The following is a 26,166-nucleotide window of genomic DNA, read 5'->3' as shown; positions in this document are numbered from 1 at the left end:
CAGCTTCTACATTCCTATGGAAACTATTGAAGCATGCCAAAAGAGAAAAAAAAATGTTTTTAAAAAATATAAAAAAACTAGAAGTTCCAAACACCCCCCTTTGGCCCCATTGAAAATAATAATAAAAACAAAAAAATCAAACATACACATATTTGGTATCGCCGCGATCAGAATCTCCCGATCCATCAATAACAAAAGGATCAACCTAATCGTTAAACAGCGTAGCAAGAAAAAAAAAGTAAAAACGCCAGAATTATTTTTTTGGGTCGCCACGACATTGCATTATAATGCAATAACGGGCGATCAAAAGATCGTACCTGCACCAAAATAGTATCATTAAAAACATCAGCTCGGCACGCAAAAAATAAGCCCTCACCCAAACCAGATCACAAAAAATGGAGACGCTACGGGTATCGGAAAATTGCACAATTTTATTTTATTTTTTTAACAAAGTTTGGAATTTTTCTTTCACCACTTAGATAAAAAAAATAACCTAGACATGTTAGGCGTCTATGAACTCGTAATGACCTGGAGAATGATAATGGCAGGGCAGTTTTAGTATTTAGTGAACCTAGTAAAAAAGCCAAACAAAAAACAAGTGTGGGATTGCACTTTTTTTTTTGCAATTTTACCGCACTTGGAATTTTTTTCCCCGTTTTCGAGTACACGACATGGTAAAAATCATTGGAGTTCTTCAAAAGTACAACTTGTACCGCAAAAAATAAGCCCTCACATGGCCATATTGACAGAAAAAAAAAAGTTATGGCTCTGGGAAGGAGGGGAGCGAAAAACAAAAACTGAAAATACCTCTGGTCGTTAAGAGGTTAAACTTATCTCGTTAATTTCTTTTTGTGTGTATATATATATATATATATATATATATATATATATATATATATATATATATATATATATATATATATATATATATATATATTACTTTTTACTTACTTCAATAGTCTGCATGGGAGACTAGAAGCTGCGTTCTGATAGTTTGTGCTGCACACGGCGGCGCTCACGGCAGTTCGGCGATGACAACCACAGGGGTCTCCTGCAGACCCCAGGTTGTCATGCCAACCCATCGGCAACCCATGGTCATGTAACAAGGACGTCCATGGGAGAGGTTGGTGACGAGCATCTGGTGCGATCATGTTAAATGCTGTAACGTGCATGTAACCTGTTAACAGCCGCGTGTGGATCGTGATTCCACCCGCGGCTGTTAGGGGCACATGACAGCTCATGAAATCAGCTGACGTGCTGGAAAAGTTGCAGGTTCATCGCCGGAGCCTGCAGCGAACGGGGGAGGGGAACTATGACACACCTATATGTCATAGATCGTAAAGGGATTAAAGGGGGTTGTCCAGGCAAAAAGTGCTTGATACCTGGAGGTCAGATTCAGTAAAAAACAATATACAGTCATGGCCGAAAGTGTTGGCAACCTGAAATTAATCCTAAAAATTAAGTATTTCTCCCAGAACATTATCACAATTCCTCATGTTTTGTTATACACATGGTTATTTCCTTCCTGTGTATTGGAACAACAAAAATAACAGAGAAAAAAGGCAAATTGGACATAATTTCACACAAAGCCTCAAAAATGGGCCGGACACAATTGTTGGCGCCCTCCTTACTATTTGGTTGCACCCTTTGGAATAAATACCTGCGATCAATCGCTCCTATAACATCACAAGCTTCCATGACCTAGGACACAAGCCCAGCTTTCTGACACTGGCCACTACATTGCCACCCAAAATCCTTTGGAATCTTCAGATTTCATGATGCCTTGCACACAGTCAATGCACCCAGTGCCAGAGGCAGCAAAACAACCACAATACATTTCTGGCACTCCACCATATTTGACTGTAGGTGCTGTGTTCTTTTCCTTATAGGCCTCATTCTGTTTTCAGTAAACAGTAGAATGATGTGCTTTACCAAAAAGCTCTATCTTGGTCTCATCTGTCCGCAAGACCCTTTTTTTGGCTTACTCTTACACATTCTGGCTAACTCTAGCTTTTTTTTTTGCTTGTGCCATCGCGTTTTATTTCATTCACATGTGGACGGATAGTTGGCGCTGTCACTGATGCACTCTGAGCCTGCAGGACCGCTTGAACTTCTTTGGATCTTGACTAGGGCTGCTTATCCACCCATTCAGACTATCCTGTGTTACAACCTTTCAGCAATTTCTCATCAAAATCTCTTGAGATTGATTTGTAACCTTGAGATTGTTAATATTTTTCAACAATTTTGGTTCTCAAGTCCTCAGACAGTTCTCTTCTCCTCTTTCTGTTCATCATGCTTAGTGTGGCACATACAGACAACACAATGCAAAGATTGAGTCATCTTCCCCCCTTTATATCTGGTTTCAGGTGTGATTTTCATATTTCCCACACCTGTTACTTGCCATATGTGAGTGTGAATGAGCATCATATGCTGGAAACAAACTTGATTACCCACAATTTTGGAAAGATGCCAACAATTTTGTCCGGCCCTTCTTGGGGTTTTTGTGTAAAATTATGCTGGATTTGCCTTTTTTCCTGCTTTTTTTTGTGTTGGTCCTACAGACACAAGAAATAAACGTGTGTATAGCAAAACGTCTAATTGAAATAATTTTCTGGGAGAAATACTTAATTTTTTTTTAGAACAATTTCAAGGGTGTCAACACTTCAGACATGACTAAGTGCTACTACCTGCTGACATCCACTGGGTCCAGCGCAGAGAGGTTTGCGCTGACAGATGAACCGCGTGTCATCAGATAAATATCCAGTGACACGTGGATTACGTCACCTGACTGCCGCAGCCAATCACAAGTCTCAGCCGTCCTCGCGCTGGTTGAATGATGACCCCATCACTTCTGGGTTCGGCACAGATCACGGGGCGGCTTGCTCTAGATCCAGGAGTGTGACAGCAACAAGCAGGACTTTTTTTTTTCTTTATTTTTTACAGATTCAGACTGCCCAGGTATGCAGCGCCTCTTTATCCGGACAACATCTTCACTGCTTTGTGACTGATGTACTCATCATGAAGCCAGAATATGCCATTAGCAGCAGCGATTGGAACCGATCTCTGATCGCTGCCGTTAACCTCTTGAATGCTGCAGTCAAACAATGGCTGCGGCACTTAAGGTGCACGCTCTTGTCCATGCATCTGTTCCTGGCATCATGTGAAAAAATCGGAGAACAAGGAAAATGGTTTAAAAGCAGATAGTTACCTCTTTGGATAATCGTGTGAAGACGTCGCCTCCCCTGAGAAAATCCAGGATTAGGTATAATTTACCTTCTGTCTGGAAGGCTGAAATAGAAGGACAGGGGCGAGTTAATGACCCCATTACACCGAGCGCCTGGTCACACAGCATCATATAGCGGCCACTGTGATCAGGTAATTTATTACCGCCCGACACCTACCATAGTGCAACTTGACAATAAACGGATGGTTCACCTCCACCAGGATGTCGCGCTCCATCTTTGTACGGACTCTGTCTCTTACTGGAAGCGGAAAAGAGAAGAAAAATAAACATAAAAACATAAAAGTCAGAATCCCTGAACCCCGGAGCTTACAATCTAATCTCTATGTTTCACAATATATCACCCTCATCATCCCCGACACCAGGAGCTCACAGTGTATCACCCTCATCATCCCCGACACCAGGAGCTCAGAGTGTATCACCCTCATCATCCCCGACACCAGGAGCTCACAGTGTATCACCCTCATCATCCCCGACACCAGGAGCTCACAGTATCACCCTCATCATCCCCGACACCAGGAGCTCACAGTGTATCACCCTCATCATCCCCGACACCAGGAGCTCAGTGTATCACCCTCATCATCCCCGACACCAGGAGCTCACAGTTTATCACCCTCATCATCCCCGACACCAGGAGCTCACAGTGTATCACCCTCATCATCCCTGACACCAGGAGCTCAGTGTATCACCCTCATCATCCCCGACACCAGGAGCTCACGGTGTATCACCCTCATCATCCCCGACACCAGGAGCTCACAGTATCACCCTCATCATCCCCGACACCAGGAGCTCACAGTGTATCACCCTCATCATCCCCGACACCAGGAGCTCACAGTGTATCACCCTCATCATCCCCGACACCAGGAGCTCACAGTATCACCCTCATCATCCCCGACACCAGGAGCTCACAGTGTATCACCCTCATCATCCCCGACACCAGGAGCTCACAGTGTATCACCCTCATCATCCCTGACACCAGGAGCTCAGTGTATCACCCTCATCATCCCCGACACCAGGCGCTCACAGTGCATCACCCTCATCATCCCCGACACCAGGAGCTCACAGTGCATCACCCTCATCATCCCCGACACCAGGAGCTCACGGTGTATCACCCTCATCATCCCCGACACCAGGAGCTCACGGTGTATCACCCTCATCATCCCCGACACCAGGAGCTCACAGTGTATCACCCTCATCATCCCTGACACCAGGAGCTCAGTGTATCACCCTCATCATCCCCGACACCAGGAGCTCACAGTGTATCACCCTCATCATCCCCGACACCAGGAGCTCACAGTGTATCACCCTCATCATCCCGGACACCAGGAGCTCACAATATATCACCCTGACAGCTGGAGCTCACAATCTAATCTCCCGTACCCTCCGGTGTGATAACATTAGAGATCATTAAAGCCGTGTCAGAACTGTGGAAACTTTTGTGGGGAGGGAAGAAGAAAAACGATCTGTCATGACTTGGACCACACTTCCGACACAGTAAGCTACTACTACACCTACTCCGTTGTCTGAACTTAGAGTAGACAGCCTCGTGTTATATTCAAAAGATGCTTTTTAATAGCTGATTTTTTTTTCACCACCAAAAACCCTTATGGAGGATAGAAAACTGCATAATTTTGACGCTTCCTTTTCCCATTCATTTGAATGTATGAAAAACTCTTGAAAAGCTCAGAAGGAAACGACCCGCAGCACACTAGAAAAGAACACTTTGATGGTTCAAATCTGAAAGCAATAAATAAGCAACGTGTGCGACACTAAGGTCTCGTTCCCTTTATTGGTCCCATCAGGGCTCGTTCGTAGGTTGTGTTTCTGTAGCTTTCTTTCATCTACGCCGTGTGAATGAGATTTCTGACGCCTCCTGTACTCACCGTTTATTTCTACCTTGGGGATTAGAACCTGCGAAATCTTTTTATAAATCTGCAGCATCAATTATTTCAGTGTTTTTGCATCATTTTTCACCCGTTCACTTCAATGGAAAAAATGCACACAAAAAAAAAGGTGTGTATCTTCCGCAGCGTTTTTCCAGCAGTATTTGCAGCAGAGGAATCAGTTGCAAATACAGTACGTGTGCACAAACCCGAAAACGCTGCTTTTTTTATGCAGCAAAAACGTGCAGAAGAACTGCAGTAAACCGCAAGGTGTGAACAAGCCCTTAGATTTATCAAACTGCATGAACCACTGAGATAACCCTGCCGCATGACAGGACACACTGTGCCGGATCTCAGTCACGGGGCGTCACATATTGGTCCCGTTCTTCACCTCTCACCTTTCAAAGACGCCTTTTTTAACACTTTCATCGCATACAGCTGCTCGGCATCCGGTCCCACCATCTTCCGCACAAGGAAAACCTAAAAGGGAAGGAAAGAAAGCATAAATGATGCAATTACCTGCCGGCTGCTGTGTTCAGGACTCTCAGGACCGCCATCGCCTATATCGCTGCCATCAGAGTGGCGCATTGTGAGACCTCCCATAGAAGCGGAGCAGGACAGGTCCGGTCTGTGTGGACCAGACGAGGGACCACCCTCGATACAGACCCCATAATGTTAGCAAACAAATAAAGGGAAGCAGTCACAATGGAAACATGAGCAGAATTAGAGGGTCTCTTCCCTCCTACGCGGACCCTGGAATATATAAGAATGGCCAGAAATGCAGGCGCTGTTAGTGATCATTAGCAGGGGCTTACCTTTCCAAAAGACCCCTGTCCCAGGACCTTCAGCAGCTCGAACTGTGCGGGGTCGGCCTTCTCGCATCCCTCCTTCACATGGTGCGTGATGGGAATCTCTTTGACGTTTCCTTCGTCCTGGGAAGACAGAAGCCATTGTCTGAATTACATAATTTATAAGGAATGCGTTGATTCACAGCCGACCGATCCTCAACATCTCACGCATATCTACCGACCATTAACACGAGATGGAGACCGGTCAGAGAATCAATTTATCCCTCCACCCGATCTGACATCACTGCAGGGTGTGGATGTGCGGCCATGGCAGGAAGGGGCTCCTAAAGAACCCACGGCTGCCATGTTGGTACTCCTGTGAAGCCCAGACACAGGCCAGGCGGGGCTTCGTAGGAGACCGTGATTAGAACTATAGAACACATACATAGGGGGAGCTAAAAAAAAATAAAAGAAATAAGCATATTCGGTATTACCACATATGTAAACGTCCAATCAAAATATTAAATAAATTAATCACATTGTAAAAATCAATATTAAAATTGATGTAAAACTTAATCAAAACGTCTTATTTACCTGAAAATGGGATCATTAAAAACTCAAGTTAAGTGCGCAAAACACGAGCAGTCACACAGCCCCAATGCCAGAAAAATAAAAACCATCATGGGTCTCACAAAATAGCGTCAAACCAAATTACTATTTTTTTTCTAAACAAAAGTTAATAATTTTTTTTTAAACCACGTATAGAAAAAAAATGTCACATTGCATCTCTGTCATTAGTCAGACCTGAAAAATCATGACTCCGGGTCATTCAAACTGGACAGTCAACATCCTAACAGCTGAAAAAAAATGCAGAGTTGTGGTGTCTGGGAGGTTACCACCATTTCTCGGAGGTTTTTACCTTTTTTTTTTTAGCACATTACATGGAAAAGTGGATGATGCCTTTCAAAAAAATGTAAACACCCTGCAAAAAAACAAAACCTCATACGGCGATGTCTGTAGAAAAATGATACATTATGGCTGTTGGGGAATAAAAAAAAAATTTAAAAAAAAGGGCAGGAAAAAATTAAAACGCAACAATAATAAAAAAAAAACAACAATGTTTTGTCATTAAAAGGGTATTCTCACATCCAATATCCTATCCCAATATGTAGTAGGTGTAATGATAATATTAGCACATACCTCCAATTAGAAATGTAGTATAGTTCTTCTGATTCACTTTGTCGCTTGCCCAATGTGAAGGCACTTCAGTAGCTTTGTTTTCCATGGTTACGACCACTAAATGTCACAACTGTCAAGTGGTCGTAACCCTGGATACCTAAGCTACTGCAATGCCCTGCACATGAGGTAAGCAACATAGCTAATCAGAAGAACTATACAACATTTCTGGAGGTATTTGCTAATATTATTATTACACCTACTACATATTGGAATAGGATCACTCGGTACGTCATCCAGCTTTCCACACTGACTTTCCCTACCTCTGCTCATTGCAATCACTTGGTATGTTTTTCAACTAACCCCTGCTATACCCCCAATGTTATTTATGACCTCCTTGTTTACTTTGCCTTGATCATATACATCTGGCTCACTCTTAATTATCGGACCAAGATGAGCACAGACCTCTCCCCTCCGCTCCACACCTGAATGCATTTCTAGCAAATATGTTACATACCATATGTCTGCAAAGAGGTCAGTCAGCACCATATGAGCGCATCATAGAAGTGTGGAGCAATGAATTAACCCAGAAATGGAACTGAAGGTAACTGGATACAGTCACTGTAAACAATGTTTCCATTTGTTTTCACTCTCACTCCTATAATCCTTCACTTTCTACTTACCCCCCTATTCCCTACACCTAGTAATGACTGGTCATCTCTCCCTCCATCCATCTCACCTCCTCCTCAGAACTGTTCCTCTACATACAATCCACTGTCTCCAGACACAGACAGCCCCCTCATGCCCTCTCCTGCTCCCACCTGCTAACACTTTCTCTGCTTCTCCTCACCGTCAGTGATATTTCTCCCAATCCTGGTCCTCCTCACCACATCCCCACAGTCAGTTCTACCTCCCATCCACGCTCTATCACAAATTTCCCTAACCTCTCTAACCTTATACCCATTCGCCAGGCCCCCGCTTCCCCAGTCCATCTATCAGGAGCGCTATGGAACGCTCGCTCTGATTGCAACAAACTTTCCTACATCCATGATCTTTTCAGTATTAACAAACTTTCCTTCCTCGCCATCACCGAAACCTGGCTCACCCCCTCTGACACAGCCTCTCCCGCTCCCCCCCCAGCAGCAAGTATGGCGGAGGAGTTGGATTTCTCCTGTCAGATACCTGTTCCTTCACCAAAATTCCACTGCCTCCCTCTGGTACCCTCCCTCCCTTTTAGGTGCACAGTGTGCTCATCTACTCCCCCTCCAACCGACTATCATTTACTGCCCCCAGGGCCAGCCCACTAACATGGGTGATTTCAACATCCCCATTGACACTTCCCTCTCAGCTGCCACTAAGCTTCTCTCACTTCCTCCTTCGGCCTCACTCAATGGTCTTCTGCAGCCACTCACAAAGATGGCCACACACTGGACCTCATCTTCACCAGCTTCTGCTCCCTATCTAACTTCTGTAACCCGCAGCTCCCTCTTTCTGACAACTTTCTCACATTCTCTTCCCTCTCCTTGTCCACAAACTTGGACACCGTCGTAGAAATCAAACACCTCAATCCACACACTCTCCGAATCCTTTCTCCTAGAAATAAGTTCCTTAAACAATGCAGATGCCGCTGCCACTTTATATAACACCACAATAGCTGCAGCTCTGAAATCTGTCTCACCCCTCACAAATACCAAAGCTCGCAAAATCAATAGACAACCCTTGCACACCAGCCTGACCAAAGAACTGAGCCGAGCTCCCAGGGCTGCTGAGCAGAGATGGAAAAGATCCCACTCCAACAAGAACTTCATTGCATTCAAACAGTCCCTCACTACTTTCAAGGCCACACTCGCCACAGCAAAACAAACCTACTTATCTCTTATATCCTCCCTGTCTCACAACCCTACACAATTATTCAACACTTTCAATTCTCTCCTCCGTCCCCCAGCACCTCCTCTCTGTCCACTCAGCTGAAGACTTTGCCTCATTCTTGATTACATCGGAGAAAGCTTTTGCCTACATCCCCCACAACCTCTCTTCCTAACTGCTCAGCCCTCGTACTCCAAAATCAACTACTCCACCAATACAGGTGACCACCTTCCACTCACCACTTGTGCACTTGACCTGACCTTAATCCCACACCTCACCAGTCTTCATCACAACCCTAACCCATCTTTCCAACCTGTCACTAACAACTGTTTTTGTTCCTCTCATGCTTCAAGCATGCCTGAATCAAACCCAGCCTCAAAAAGCCCTCTCTTGACCCATCCTCTGTATCTAGCTATCGCGCCCTTCTCCCCTAAGCCTCAAAACTACTGGAACACCACGTCCATCTTGAACTGTCCTCCCACCTCTCTTCTTGCTCCCTCTGCGACCGCTTACAATCTGGCTTCCGAATGCATCACTCCACTGAAACTGCCCTGACTAAACTAACCAATGACCTACTAACCGCCAAATCCAAGAGAAACTACTCTGACCTCCTCCTCCTGGACCTGTCCTCTGCCTTTGAAACAGTGGGCCATTCCCTATTACAGAAACTCATCTCTTGGCATCACAGACTTGGCCCTATGTTGGATCTCGTCATACCTAACAGACCGGACATTCAGCGTCTCCCACTCACACACCACCTCCTCACCTCGCTCCCTGTCGGAGTCCCACAAGGTTCAGTCCTAGGGCCCCGGTTCTTCTCCATTTACACCTTTGGCCTGGGACAGCTCATAGAATATCACGGCTTTCAGTATCATCTCTATGCTGATGACACACAGATCTACATCTCTGGACCAGATATCACCTCCCTACTAACCAGAATCCCTCAATGTCTGTCCACTATTTCATCCTTCTTCTCCACTAGATTTCTAAAACTTAACATGGACAAAACAGAATTAATCGTCTTTCCCCAATCTCAAGTGACCCCTCCAACAGACCTATCCATTACAGTAAATGGCTGCCCACTCTCCCCAGTCCCACAAGCTCGCTGCCTCGGGGTAATCCTTGACGCTGATCTCTCCTTCAAACCACATATCCAAGCCCTTTCCACTTCCTGCCGACTTCAACTCAAAAATATTTCCCGGATCTGTGCATTCCTCAACCAAGAATCTGCAAAAACCCTAGTCCATGCCCTCATCATCTCTCGCCTCGACTACTGTAACCTCCTGCTCTGTGGCCTCCCCTCTAACACTCTCGCACCCCTCCAATCTATTCTAAACTCTGCTGCCCGACTAATCCACCTGTCCCCCCGCTATTCCCTGGCCTCTCCCCTGTCAATCCCTTCACTGGCTCCCCATTACCCAGAGACTCCAGTACAAAACCCTAACCATGACGTACAAAGCCATCCACAACCTGTCTCCTCCATACATCTGCGACCTCGTCTCCCGGTACTTACCTACACGCAACCTCCGATCCTCACAAGATCTCCTTCTCTACTCCCCTCTTATCTCCTCTTCCCACAATTGTATACAAGATTTCTCTCGCGTATCACCCCTACTCTGGAACCCTCTACCACAACATATCAGACTCTCACCTACCATCGAAACCTTCAAAAATAACCTGAAGACCCACCTCTTCCGACAAGCCTACAACCTGCAGTAACCACCGATCGACCAAACCGCTGCATGACCAGCTCTACCCTCACCTACTGTATTCTCACCCATCCCTTGTAGATTGTGAACCCTCGCGGGCAGGGTCCTCTTTCCTCCTGTATCCTCACCCATCCGTTGTAGATTGTGAGCCCTCGCGGGCAGGGTCCTCTCTCCTCCTGTACCAGCTGTGACTTGTATTGTTCAAGATTATTGCACTTGTTTTTTATTATGTATACCCCTCCTTACATGTAAAGCGCCATGGAATAAATGGCGCTATAATAATCAATAATAATAATAATAATAATAATAATAATAATAGGATCTTGGAGATAGGAATACCCATTTAAAAGGTTAATATTTTGGCAACATTATGCAAATGATGCCACACGCGAAAGTTCATGAACCTGTTTCTATTCATTTGAAGCAAGCACAGATAATAGAATTGTGGGGAATCAAAGTCTAATAACAGTGTATCAGAATTAAAGGGCTACTGCTAGAAGTTGGCAGATCACCGTAGGACCCCCCACGATTAGCTCCGATTGCTGTGGAAATAACAATGTGACTCCCCCACAAAGAAATGTAGAATAGAATGGAGTCTAGTCACGAAGGTTTTCCGGGTCGGAGAGCTGGAGCCGCCAGAACTGTCCTGGCTGGAATGGGGAATACTCTGCTGAGACAACGACGTAAGGTAATGAGGCATACGAGCCGGGGTTGTACCACTCACATAAGGTAATAAGGATTCCCCTTCATCCATCGGCTCGTCCACCATCTTCATACCATTTATCTGCAAAACAAATACAGAAAAAAAAGCAAAATTACTGAATAAGCAGAAGAAACCACAAAGTATCCAAAAACAGAGGTGAGCGAGCGATGCCGGTCATATCCGGCGAAAAAACGGCGACTACTGAACTGCAAATATCATCGGCGGATTATTCACAACCGATCTTAAAAAGTTCACAAAAAAAGCTGTTCATCGTCTCCAGCAAAACAATATGTCTCGGCGGCAGTCTGGTCCTGCAGTCTCGCTCCCGACCTGCCAGTCCCCTCCATCCACTATACATTCAGTATTATATATGTTCCCACAAGGTGCAGTGCCCGACTGACCATCAGACGAGAGCGACAGATAAGGGACAGTCTCAGAGATGGGACCCGCATCTATCACACACAACAAGTATAATTAAAAAATAGATCTTAGACCAGATGACACTGGTGCACTTACAGTTATAATCCATGTCACAATGGCTGAATAACCCATTTTGGAAAGTTTTTCCTTTTTCAATATCAAACCAAATATTTTATGAGTCGAGCAGGATGCATAGAATTATCACCTTAATATCAGAATTATACAGCTGGTCAGCGATTATCAAAGTAAGTACTCCAGTAATATTAAGTCTGAGATCTATTTATCAATGTATTAAGCTTTTATTGTAAAATCTGCTGACAGATCAACGTTGAAGCGCCACAATGCAACACTCATCACCGGCACGCTGCACTGACCTAATGTGAAAAATACATAAATCCCTGATTTACAACACAAGGGACTCAACCACCGATGGTCCCCAAAGTGGTGGATACAGGCAGATATTTTTGATGAGCTGTGCAGCTCTGGAGTATAATACAGCATGTAACGCATGATCAGTAATGTAATGTATGTACACAGTGACTGCACCAGCAGAATAGTGAGTGCAGCTCTGGAGTATAATACAGCATGTAACGCATGATCAGTAATGTAATGTATGTACACAGTGACTGCACCAGCAGAATAGTGAGTGCAGCTCTGGGGTATAATACAGGATGTAACTGAGGATCAGTAATGTAATGTATGTACACAGTGACTGCACCAGCAGAATAGTGAGTGCAGCTCTGGAGTATAATACAGCATGTAACGCATGATCAGTAATGTAATGTATGTACACAGTGACTGCACCAGCAGAATAGTGAGTGCAGCTCTGGGGTATAATACAGGAGGTAACTCAGGATCAGTAATGTAATGTATGTACACAGTGACTGCACCAGCAGAATAGTGAGTGCAGCTCTGGGGTATAATACAGGATGTAACTGAGGATCAGTAATGTAATGTATGTACACAGTGACTGCACCAGCAGAATAGTGAGTGCAGCTCTGGAGTATAATACAGCATGTAACGCATGATCAGTAATGTAATGTATGTACACAGTGACTGCACCAGCAGAATAGTGAGTGCAGCTCTGGAGTATAATACAGGATGTAACTCAGGATCAGTAATGTAATGTATATACACAGTGACTGCACCAGCAGAATAGTGAGTGCAGCTCTGGAGTATAATACAGGATGTAACTCAGGATCAGTAATGTAATGTATGTACACAGTGACTGCACCAGCAGAATAGTGAGTGCAGCTCTGGGGTATAATACAGGAGGTAACTCAGGATCAGTAATGTAATGTATGTACACTGACTGCACCAGCAGAATAGTGAGTGCAGCTCTGGGGTATAATACAGGATGTAACTCAGGATCAGTAATGTAATGTATGTACACAGTGATTGCACCAGCAGAATAATGAGTGCAGCTCTGGGGTATAATACAGGATGTAACTCAGGATCAGTAATGTAATGTATGTACACAGTGACTGCACCAGCAGAATAGTGAGTGCAGCTCTGGGGTATAATACAGGATGTAACTCAGGATCAGTAATGTAATGTATGTACACAGTGACTGCACCAGCAGAATAGTGAGTGCAGCTCTGGAGTATAATACAGCATGTAACGCATGATCAGTAATGTAATGTATGTACACAGTGACTGCACCAGCAGAATAGTGAGTGCAGCTCTGGGGTATAATACAGGATGTAACTCAGGATCAGTAATATAATGTATGTACACAGTGACTGCACCAGCAGAATAGTGAGTGCAGCTCTGGGGTATAATACAGGATGTAACTCAGGATCAGTAATATAATGTATGTACACAGTGACTGCACCAACAGAATAGTGAGTGCAGCTCTGGGGTATAATACAGGAGGTAGCTCAGGATCAGTAATGTAATGTATGTACACTGACTGCACCAGCAGAATAGTGAGTGCAGCTCTGGGGTATAATACAGGATGTAACTCAGGATCAGTAATGTAATGTATGTACACAGTGATTGCACCAGCAGAATAATGAGTGCAGCTCTGGGGTATAATACAGGATGTAACTCAGGATCAGTAATGTAATGTATGTACACAGTGACTGCACCAACAGAATAGTGAGTGCAGCTCTGGAGTATAATACAGGATGTAACTCAGGATCAGTAATGTAATGTATGTACACAGTGACTGCACCAACAGAATAGTGAGTGCAGCTCTGGAGTATAATACAGGATGTAACTCAGGATCAGTAATGTAATGTATGTACACAGTGACTGCACCAGCAGAATAGTGAGTGCAGCTCTGGGGTATAATACAGGATGTAACTCAGGATCAGTAATGTATGTACACAGTGACTGCACCAGCAGAATAGTGAGTGCAGCTCTGGAGTATAATGCTGGATGTAACTCAGGATCAGTAATGTAATGTATGTACACAGTGACTGCACCAGCAGAATAGTGAGTGCAGCTCTGGAGTATAATGCTGGATGTAACTCAGGATCAGTAATGTAATGTATGTACACAGTGACTGCACCAGCAGAATAGTGAGTGCAGCTCTGGAGTATAATACAGGATGTAACTCAGGATCAGTAATGTAATGTATGTACACAGTGACTGCACCAGCAGAATAGTGAGTGCAGCTCTGGAGTATAATGCTGGATGTAACTCAGGATCAGTAATGTAATAGACTGCAGATACATATTGGTGACCTGAGTTGATGGATATTATAGATAACTGTTTCGGGGGTAATTACAGGTGACATGGCTGCCAGCACAGAAGCTGTGGGGGGCACGGGATAGTTACGGATCTGGTCATTCCCCTTTCCTGCTCATCTTTTGAGGATTATGCAATGATCTGGAGGCAGAGAGATGATCTCATACTGCAGAGATTGAGGAACGCAGAAGAAACGTCACAGACCATCTCCTGCCCCGATAATCGATGGAACACAAAGATTCAATAATCAATTACCGGTAGATGGCAAAAATGTCTGTGCGTAAGACGACAATGATCTTACCTGTAATGACTAATGCAGAGGACGCAGCAGCCGGAGACTGAACGCTGCCGACTTAAAGGGAAACTCCAGTAAAATCATTTAGAGGCTTTTCTTATTTGGAAACGTTATCCGGGAGGGGAAATTACATGTGTGAAAGGGGCTGTCACACTTTACAAACCCTGCGTTGTAGTACGAGGCTGTATACACCTTTGCTGCCTTGGTTGTCAGTTTTCACTGTAGTTTTCACATTGTATTCATGCACCAGTATGTTCCTGATCACGAGCCAGAGGCAGCTGGAAGGAAATGCTGGGAGTTGTGGTGTCACAGAAGAGCGAGTGCCGGCCAGACCTCTGTGCCAAGACGGAAATGTGGATGCGGACGCTGTGGTGGTCTTCAATCTGTGACACTAAAGTGAATGTAAGGCTACAACTCCCAGCATGCTTTTCCGCTCTGTCTGGGTCAGTCTTACATCTAGTCATGAACCAGGAGGCGCATGCTGAACACTGCCGCATTAGTGGGTGTCCCGCATTGAATGGTACCAGGGTACCATGTGGGGTCCCCAACAGCCGTCATCACTGATGGGCCAGATCCTGGACTGTCCGTGCAGCTCACGTAGCTGACTGCGGGCTGGAAGTGTGAGGCTATGTGCACACGATGCAGATTTAGTGCGGATCCGCAGCGGATTTTTCCGAGCAGAAACGCTGCAGATCCGCACTGTGATTTTGGGTACAATGCAAATCAATTGAAAAAAAAAAAAAAAAAAAGAAAAAAGCTGTGCAGATGGTGCGGAAAAATCCACGCGGAAACGCTGCGGATTTAAGAGAAGTGCATGTCACTTCTTTCGCGCGGATCTGCAGCGTTTCTGCACCCTTCCATTATAGAAATCCGCAGTGGTAAAAACCGCACAAAATCCGTATCAATTCCGTATAAAAACCGCACAAAATCCGCGACAAATCTGCACCTGCGGTTTACACCAGGAGATGCGGATTTTGTGCAGAAAATTCTGCACCCCATTCCACAACGTGTGCACATAGCCTGACAGATCTACGTGTCTCTGCCTGAAGAGGAAGCCACTAATTAAAAGGTACTAGGATTTACGCACAGAGGGTGAAGCCGACCTGCTGGATGGGATTTTCCTGCAGGAATTACTGTGCTGTGAGAGATAGCAATTATCCCGGTGACCTCCACCCACTGACACAGACGGCGAGAAACGCTAAGGAGCTGAGCTGTCAGAGCCGAGCACCAGGCTGCTGCCCAAAATCCAGGAAAACCCGACTGCACCCCGGAGCAGGAACGAAACACAATAATCTGCAGAGAATAATGAGATGTAATCAGATCTCCAGAGCAATGCGTCCAATAAGCAGCACAGATCCCGGACACAACGTGCAATATCAAGGCAAGGAGAAAATCCGATAATCCGCCCCCCATCATCAGTGCCAGACTAGAGCAGCTTTACAGCCCAATAGAGAGGGGGACCCCAATCTATACCGCTCCGTCCCCACACTGGAGTGCCCACATGGACGACACGGACGACCAGTGGCCAATAATGGGGCTGCCGGACTGGCCACAGGGTCCTCATCTTTAACTGCTAAACCTTAAATGCAAGCATGACCTGACAGCCAGCATGCTGGGAGTTGTAGTGTAACACCATCTCGAGTGCTGAAGGCTGCCTATTCCGGCTCTTTGGACATCTCATATCATCCATTCATGGAGGCGCTGCAAACTTGCAGGGCTCCTAGCTCCATCCTTTCTGGAACCGAACCCCCATCTGAACGCAAATATCTCCATTCCAATTCTCTTGTAGGTGGTGTCTAATCCGAGGGGGGAAATACATGATCAATACACCTGAACGATCAGCGGCGTCTCCAGGGACAGGTCCTGTACAGTTACCCCGCTGCTCTCTGCCACATTGCACCCTCACGGCTCAGCAGGTGCTGCAGTAAAGAACGCACCTGAATCATTAGTGGGGTCTCCCGACACAGGTCGTATACAACTACCCCGCTGCCCTCTGCCACATCGCACCCTCACATCTCTGTAGGTCCTACAGAGGAGAACCCACCTGAATAATCAGCGGCGGCAGCTCCCCAGGACGGGTCCTTTATATTTACCCCGCTGCCCTCTGCCACACCGCACCCTCACATCTCAGTAGGTCCTGCAGAGGGGAACCCACCTGAATAATCAGCCATGGCGTCTCCCCAGGACAGGTCCTGTACATTTACCCCGCTGCCCTCTGCCACATCGCACCCTCACATCTCCATAGGTCCTACAGAGGAGAACCCACCTGAATAATCAGCGGCGGCGTCTCCCCAGGACGGGTCCTTTATATTTACCCCGCTGCCCTCTGCCACATCGCACCCTCACATCTCTGTAGGTCCTACAGAGGAGAACCCACCTGAATAATCAGCGGCGGCGTCTCCCCAGGACGGGTCCTTTATATTTACCCCGCTGCCCTCTGCCACATTGCACCCTCACATCTCCATAGGTCCTACAGAGGAGAACCCACCTGAATGATCAGCGGCGGCGTCTCCCCAGGACGGGTCCTTTATATTTACCCCGCTGCCCTCTGCCACATCGCACCCTCACATCTCTGTAGGTCCTACAGAGGAGAACCCACCTGAATAATCAGCGGCGGCGTCTCCCCAGGACGGGTCCTTTATATTTACCCCGCTGCCCTCTGCCACATTGCACCCTCACATCTCCATAGGTCCTACAGAGGAGAACCCACCTGAATGATCAGCGGCGGCGTCTCCCCAGGACGGGTCCTTTATATTTACCCCGCTGCCCTCTGCCACATCGCACCCTCACATCTCCATAGGTCCTACAGAGAACCCACCTGAATAATCAGCCGTGGCGTCTCCTCCCTGGGACGGCTCCTTTATATTCACCCCGCTGCCCTCTGCCACATTGCACCCTCACATCTCCATAGGTCCTACAGAGGAGAACCCACCTGAATGATCAGCGGCGGCGTCTCCCCAGGACGGGTCCTTTATATTTACCCCGCTGCCCTCTGCCACATCGCACCCTCACATCTCCATAGGTCCTACAGAGGAGAACCCACCTGAATAATCAGCCGTGGCGTCTCCTCCCTGGGACGGCTCCTTTATATTCACCCCGCTGCCCTCTGCTACATCGCACCCTCACATCTCAGCAGGTCCTGCAGAGGAGGAGAACACACCTGAACGACCAGCGGTGATGGGGCCTGTACAGCTCATGTTCTGTGCTCCTCCTGCTTCTAATACTAAACTCATTTGGAAACCCACACCCAAAGCGCAATGACAAGTTCCTGGGACAAGGTGACTAAGGGAAAAGCTGAAAGGGAAGGGAAGTTTATGTAAAAAATTGCTGACACCTGATTTTGACAACAGCACAAAAAACAAAAACTGATAACAGAGAGAAAAACCCTACTAACCAGTGCAGGCTGGTCTCATTATCAGTAAGGACGGCGTATGAAGGAAAATGATTATACATGTGACCCTCAAGAGTGCCCCGGGGCAGGCTCTCCGCCACCGCTGGGCTCCATGCACTACACTGGAAAGCCTGGCCGTCACAACAGCCCCACGTGACCTGGTGACCACCTCTAAAAAGATACCCACGATGTATATTCAACAGCTGCATCCATAACTCCACACACAGCTGATGTATGTAAGGCCATGTGCACATGATCAGTAAGGGCCACGGGTGGGACGCTGCGTACTTCACAGCATCAAACCTACAGCGTCCAGATGTTACAGGATAGCGGTTGGGATTTCCAGAACTCCCCTTATGCGTCCAGAGACACCCACGGCTCAACCTGCGGAGATGGAGATGCGGCGCGTTTATCCAGACCATAGTATGTAAATTTCTCTAGATGAGACATTTCACCCACAGAATGTATTGGACGCGGCGAATCCACACAGTTCATTGAGCACAGAGGACTCACCTGCGTTCAACAGACGGCAGCGGACATGGTCTGTATCCAAAGCGCTGCCACTGCCGGATAGTGTGCACACGACCTTACAGTGGATCAGATTCGTGCTGCGCTTTGCTCACAGTATTACCAAAAATAAAAAACTAAGGACTTATTTACATGCAGCATTTTTCTTGTGCTTTACCGTGTGGGGACAAAAAACAAGCATTTTACAGCAGCAGAAAAAAAAATGAGGTTAGTGTTTTTTCTTCAACTGCAGGGACTTTTTTTTATTATTTTAAACACGGCATGACAATTATTTCAGCATATTTGCTGTGTTTTTATACCCATGTGACTGAATGTGCAAAAAAAAAAAAAAAAGCACTGCGTGAACATGCCTTACCAAGTCCACCAGACTTGTGATTGGACCAGGACAGGTTTTTGCAATATTTCTCTGATCATTTGCACCTTACATCCCTTTTATTTTGGCTGAGGAATCTCTGCAAATTTATCAATTGAAAGTTTTTAAAAAAATGTGACAAAACAAATATAGTCAGCTTACCAAGCCTTTTGATGATTCCAATATATCAGCCGCCGCCTTGCACGGCTCTGGAGGAGCAGTCCAATGTATAACAGTAAACGAAAAAAAGAGGAATGATCCAGCAATAGGGCGTGGATGAATAAAAAAATTAGTCTTTAATTATTACATATTTAAAATATCAATCCATATGTCAATTGTCAAGCACAGCCACTGTGTACAGAGCTACACGTTTCGACGTAAGTTTTTCAAGATCTTGAAAGACTTATTTCGAAACGTGTAGCTCTGTACACAGTGGCTGTGCTCTCGACAATTGACATATGTGGTTTTATATTTTAATTATGGAATAATAAAGACTAATTTTTTATTCATCCATGCCCTATTGCTGGATCATTCCTCCCCTCTTTTTCGTTTAAAAAATGTGGGTACAGTTATTATGAGAATAATATTTTACACTGTTACTTATTAGTTTACTGATCTTGTGAAATTTATGGAACAACATGCACCCCAAAAAATATTTTTTAATGAATGTTGCAACAAAATGTAAGCGCAAAAAGTGATCCGAATTGTAAATTGTCCCCAAAATCTATGAGGTCCAGAATGTCTAACAAGAGCGAACGTTGGTCCTTTAATTCAATTAACCTCTTCTCAGATGGCGAAAGTTAGTCTTTGCTTTTTTTTTTCCCCCCCAGAGTTGTATGCAACAAACACAAGTGTGACCTGGAATGAGGCTAAACGATCACGACGAGCCGTAATGAAGACGCACAACCCGTGTCACAACCATTACCTTAGCAACGAGAGAATAAAACCTGCAGTAATGAGAAAGAGAAATAGGAAAAGTAACGGATCTTGGCCTCAACATGGCCGGGCAGCCGACCAATTCCTTATCTTAAATACACCGAACACTGATTTTTATTTCAATCAAAGAGAGTGCCCCAAGATCCACAGCTCAAAACATAACGTCGACACCAAACCAGCGAGAACGCATGAGAGGCGGCAGCTCGCAGTCACTGCAGCGCTCTCCAAAACCTCCCACCCGGATTATTCATCACAACACCGGCAAGAAAAGCAATTGCCTAAAGAGTCTATTATCAGAAGATCTCCTGCGAATAGAACTTTCAGCTGCTGTCAGTGACCTCGACTATAAGGCCGGCGTCACACTGGCGTATCGCATCCGATGCGAGAGCATCGGATGCGATATGCTAATGACCCTCGGCTCCTGCTCGCAGCAGAGCAGGAGCCGTGTGTCATGCGTCTGTGCTCCGATTCTCTTGCACAGGGAGGATCGGAGCACAGCGGCGGAGGAGGCGGAGAAATGAATTTCTCCATCTCCTCCATTGCTGGGGTCCGATTATAATGCACAGCACTCGGATGATATCCGAGTGGTGTGCGCCGTCTCACTTGCACCCATAGGATTATATGGGAGCGAGTGAGCCGAGAGTTTTCCTTGGTCCGAGACAATCGCAGCATGCTGACTGAGGAAAACGGCCGACAAAAAGTTGGCTGGAGGGAGCTGCCCCATAGTAGCTTAACATTGGTCCGAGTGTAATGCAATTTTTTATCGCATTGCACTTGGCCGTTTAAAACGCCAGTGTGACCCCGGCCTTATAGGACAGTCTGTATCTGCTTCTCTATAGACCACACACAGCGACTTGCATTCTTTGGATGGACCCACTGGTCATGGGGCTCCGAATCCTCCACAACCCAATGACCGGATATTAGGCGGGTGACACGGATGGAGCAGACTGCCTCGGTATACAAAACCTATAGGGGACGTTCAGAATAGCAGATGTGCTGCAGAGATCTCTGCAGCAACTCTTCCGATATCGCAAGAGACCGCAGCTTAATAGTCAAATCGAATTTCAATCTTTAATTGTCCATAGGCTCAATGCGTAAGAAAGTACAAAGATCATCAATACCTATCCCCCCCCCCCGCCGATACAGCCAGTCTCCGTCAGTGAAGCACACTGATTGGCAGCAGCAGTCATGTGCTCTAGAGGTAACGTGACCACTGCCGCGTGTCAAAGACTGGCAGCGAAAAAGGACGATTTTATCATTTTCAGACATATAAAGTCTCCAAAGTTTGAAAACCCATTTAAGCAACTTCCTGAATTGCTTAAAAAAAAAAAGTGGATCCAAATGGGATAGGACGGAAAAGTTTGCTGGAAATCAATCAAATTCACACCGGCTATACGTGCATCAAGAAGAGGAATAGGTCATAGGCTTTCCTGCAGTAATGAAGAGTAACGTTGCAGAGTGAGAGACGGCACAAACCAGGACTATAGCGTGCTGCAGCTAGAAAACGTTAATGTGCAGAGCGACCGGCCACGAGCCCCACACTCTTAGGTCAGGTCTGGCATTTCATAAGTGACAAGATAAAATGCTGCAGCAATGTCCAGTGTTATGGGCCCATAAAGACGAGACCGCCATCACCACCCCAAGACACGCATGTGAGAGGAGAAAAGCCACTGCCGAAGACCAACCTGTTGAATTCTGTGTCAGGGATGCCCCCTGCATCCAGGCACGGTGTAAGGGGGGTCTCCTCCAACTCCAAGATCACAATATTTCAACAGGCAAATCAATAGCCCGCTGAAGTTGGAAAGGTTGGCTAATGACCCTCGTTACCAGGCCACATGACTCCCAGAGGAAGAGACACATACAAAAAGATTAGGGAAGAGAATGTAATTACTGTTTAACGCCATTTCTGTAAATTAAACGTAATTATTGTATAATAAAAAATCTTCTGCGACTCTCTAATAGTCTTCACCTTGGAATGTCTCTAGATTGAGATCTGCCTGCTGTCAATTTACTGTCTGTTACACTGCATCAAGTCTAGACAATTTGCAATACTGTATTGGTTCGGAGGCAAAGAAACATTGTAACCACTCGTCATAATGCAGGACTGGGCCAGGACACTGCATCGACAGGCACCAGATCTCCCCAAAACAAAGAGGGATTGAAAGATAAATTGTATCAGGAAGTTGCAGAACTTTCCATTATACAATAATACAAAGAAAAAACTGCGCTCCGGATGCACAGGAGACGCTGCAGAGACGAGCGGCGTCCATTCATTCACAAGTAGCGGGTGAAGCAACTTAAATCGGCGGCTGCAGCACTTCTCATTCCAAGAGAATTTCTTTGCATGTTTTTTCCATCAAAAAAGATATATGTTTTCCTGTACCAGCAAAGTGATTGGGATTTCTGCCTATGTTGTTCCTGGTAGATTTGAAGCAGTTTCATATCTGCCATGTGTCAGTTCTTTCAGTGTTTTTCCTGCCAGGAGACAGGACTTTAGGTGCAGAAACATCTGGCGTAAATTCCTAAAGCCTTAGGATTCGCTCACGTTTCTGGCCCCCTGATAGCGGTTTCCCCTTTTTGTGGCGCAGGGTCTGGCGATGTCCGCACCAGTTATAGCAGGTAACAACACACATTATACAAGTACAGAGCAAACATAACCACAAAGAAAATAAAAACTGCATCCTGGGGTTTATGCATTTGTGAAAGCGGAAACCAATGAAAAGAATAAAAAAAAAAAACATTCACAACCGAGTGGCATTATATTAGCACAGGAGATGGCGAGGGAAAAGGAACAGGGAACAAATAAACTAACTTCCTTTCCTATCCCATTTATTGTATGTTAATAAAAATTTTATAAAGTTTGTTTGGAAAAGGAGATGGCGAGAACATGAGAGGCATGTAAGGTGGAGGGTCACACATGGGCAGGGAGAAGGGGACCCAGCGGGGCGCTAGGGGCAGGGGAGAAAGGCACAAGGGGACACACGGGGACCAGGGTAGGAGGGGGACGCACAGGAACAGTGGAAACGGGGACTAGGGGGAAGGGGAGACCGGCACAATGGGATGGACGGAGAGGCAAGGGCACAAATTGACACATGGACGAACAGGGGAGACTTGGGGGCAGGGTAAAAAGGGACACACTCCGAGACGAGAGGGGAGACAAGGACAAGAGGACGCACGGGAACAGAGACTGGGACACATGGGTGACTTGGGGAGACAGTGGCAGGGAAGATGGGGACCTAGCAGGGCGCACAAGGACTTAGGGGCAGGGGAAAAGGGACACAAGGGGAACAGGGTAGATGGGGAGACGGGGCTGCAAGGGGGCAGGAGAAACGAGGGCTCAAGTGGACCCAAGGGAACAGGGGATACAGAGCAGCAGGGGGACCTGAGGGCAGGGTAGATAAGTGCAAGTGGACCCATGGGAACAGGGGAGACAGAGCAGCAGGGGGACCTGAGGGCAGGGTAGATAAGTGCAAGTGGACCCATGGGAACAGGGGAGACAGAGCAGCAGGGGGACCTGAGGGCAGGGTAGATAAGTGCAAGTGGACCCATGGGAACAGGGGAGACAGAGCAGCAGGGGGACCTGAGGGCAGGGTAGATAAGTGCAAGTGGACCCACGGGAACAGGGGAGACAGAGCAGCAGGGGGACCTGAGGGCAGGGTAGATAAGTGCAAGTGGACCCACGGGAACAGGGGAGACAGAGCAGCAGGGGGACCTGAGGGCAGGGTAGATAAGTGCAAGTGGACCCACGGGAACAGGGGAGACAGAGCAGCAGGGGGACCTGAGGGCAGGGTAGATAAGTGCAAGTGGACCCATGGGAACAGGGGAGACAGAGCAGCAGGGGGACCTGAGGGCAGGGTAGATAAGTGCAAGTGGACCCACGGGAACAGGGGAGACAGAGCAGCAGGGGGACCTGAGGGCAGGGTAGATAAGTACAAGTGGACCCACGGAAACAGGGGAGACAGAGCAGCAGGGGGACCTGAGGGCAGGGTAGATAAGTGCAAGTGGACCCATGGGAACAGGGGAGACAGAGCAGCAGGGGGACCTGAGGGCAGGGTAGATAAGTGCAAGTGGACCCACGGGAACAGGGGAGACAGAGCAGCAGGGGGACCTGAGGGCAGGGTAGATAAGTACAAGTGGACCCACGGAAACAGGGGAGACAGAGCAGCAGGGGGACCTGAGGGCAGGGTAGATAAGTGCAAGTGGACCCACGGGAACAGGGGAGACAGAGCAGCACGGGGACCTGAGGGCAGGGTAGATAAGTGCAAGTGGACCCACGGGAACAGGGGAGACAGAGCAGCAGGGGGACCTGAGGGCAGGGTAGATAAGTGCAAGTGGACCCACGGGAACAGGGGAGACAGAGCAGCAGGGGGACCTGAGGGCAGGGTAGATAAGTGCAAGTGGACCCACGGGAACAGGGGAGACAGAGCAGCACGGGGACCTGAGGGCAGGGTAGATAAGTACAAGTGGACCCACGGGAACAGGGGAGACAGAGCAGCACGGGGACCTGAGGGCAGGGTAGATAAGTGCAAGTGGACCCACGGGAACAGGGGAGACAGAGCAGCAGGGGGACCTGAGGGCAGGGTAGATAAGTGCAAGTGGACCCACGGGAACAGGGACACAGGCACAATGGGACTAGAGAGCAGGGGAGACACAAGGGGATGCACGGGGAGACGAGGATGCAAGGGGCGCAAGTGACCGCATGGGAAAAAGGGAGACAGGACGCAGGGGCAACTTGAGGGCAGGGTAGACGGGGGACGCAAGGGGAGATGGGGCCACAAGTGGACGCATGAGGACAGGGGAGACCAGGGCAGTGTAGATAGGGGAAGCAAGGTGAGCCGGGGCCGCAAGGAGGCAGGGTGCAGAGACAAGAGGGCAGAGTAGATGGGGGACGCACAGGGAGACAAGGCCACAAGTGGACGCATGGGAACAGTAGAGACTGGGACATGGGGGTGATTTGGGGATACGGGGCAGGGTAGATCGGGGAGGGCACAAGTGGACGCCCTTGAACAGGGGAGACCGGGGCAGGGTAGGTGGGGAGTGAGGTGAGACGGAGCCACAAGGGGGCAGGGGAGACAGAGGACCAGGGAGAAACCCAGAGAGCAGGGAAGACTGGGGCACAGGGGGATCGGGGGCAGATGAGGGACGAATGGCGAGAGGGGGCTGCGAGGGGACGGGGAGACGGTCACACGGGGACAAGGGGGCACAAGAAGAATCAGTGTGTGAGAGAGAGAGGGGGCTCCGGGGACCAGGGCGATGCGTGTGGGCCCAGGGCCGGGAGATGAGGGGCAGACAGGGGCCCGGGGAGGTACGAGAGCCCGGGGAGCACGGAGGAGGCGGGGCCGGTGTCACAGGGGCCGGGGGCACTGGGGGCCGAGGACGGCGACACACGGCAGCAGACACACCTCACTGCCGCCGGTCCCGTACACCTCCATGTTCATCCCCGGATCCTCCAGATGGCTGAGCCGCTGCGGCATCCCCCTCCCGGGCGGCTCGGTCCACGCGCCCCCCGCCAGCTCCTAAAGGGGGAGCGGAGAGGTGAGAATACCCCCCTCCGGAGCCGCCTGTTCCCGGTCCCAGCAGCCGCCACAGGCTCCGCCAATATGGCGGCCGCCGTCACCTGTGCAGCATGGAAACCGGGGAGCAGCGTCACCGTGACGTCACCGAGGAGATCCCCAGCCTGGCGACCGCGGCGAGGGCGCGCATGCAAATCAAGCAGGCGTGTCCACAGGCGGGCGCGCGTCTGATGCAAATGATCGGGCGTGGCCTAAGGAATCTGAAGGGCGGGAACTGCGTGCGCGAGAATGGCGGGAACTTCACTGACAGGACTGCGCCCGAAATCTCACCCGTAAGTATATACACCAGTAATACACCCGAAATATCACCCGTAAGTATATACACCAGTAATACACCCGAAATATCACCCGTAAGTATATACACCAGTAATACACCCGAAATCTCACCCGTAAGTATATACACCAGTAATACACCCGAAATATCACCCGTAAGTATACACACCAGTAATACACCCGAAATATCACCCGTAAGTATATACACCAGTAATACACCCGAAATCTCACCCGTAAGTATATACACCAGTAATACACCCGAAATCTCACCCGTAAGTATATACACCAGTAATACACCCGAAATATCACCCGTAAGTATATACACCAGTAATACACCC

The 26,166-nt window shown here is 47.6% G+C and overlaps 1 protein-coding gene across 3 annotated transcripts in view; it reads right to left on the bottom strand.

The window, feature by feature from the left end:
* RPS6KA6 (ribosomal protein S6 kinase A6) overlaps positions 1-25,668 on the bottom strand; it is a 59,271-nt gene extending 33,603 nt beyond the window's left edge. For 2 of the 3 annotated variants that reach the window (XM_069746119.1, XM_069746120.1), the window contains exons 1-6: positions 25,385-25,668; positions 11,388-11,447; positions 5,940-6,056; positions 5,523-5,604; positions 3,402-3,482; positions 3,209-3,288 (exon numbers count right to left, since the gene is read on the bottom strand). In XM_069746119.1, coding sequence (XP_069602220.1) covers positions 3,209-3,288; positions 3,402-3,482; positions 5,523-5,604; positions 5,940-6,056; positions 11,388-11,447; positions 25,385-25,456 — 492 coding nt within the window. In that variant the 5' untranslated portion in view covers positions 25,457-25,668. Of the gene's footprint in view, positions 1-3,208; positions 3,289-3,401; positions 3,483-5,522; positions 5,605-5,939; positions 6,057-11,387; positions 11,448-17,593; positions 17,656-25,384 lie in introns of those variants that run through there. The other variant, XM_069746121.1, reaches the window with a different exon arrangement.
* Positions 25,669-26,166: the final 498 nt, after the last annotated feature.

This window comes from Ranitomeya imitator, chromosome 2 (assembly GCF_032444005.1).
Source record: "Ranitomeya imitator isolate aRanImi1 chromosome 2, aRanImi1.pri, whole genome shotgun sequence".
NCBI lineage: Eukaryota > Metazoa > Chordata > Amphibia > Anura > Dendrobatidae > Ranitomeya > Ranitomeya imitator.
The sequence above is the reverse complement of the archived record's forward strand: the minus strand, read 5'-3'. Positions and strand labels throughout refer to the sequence as shown.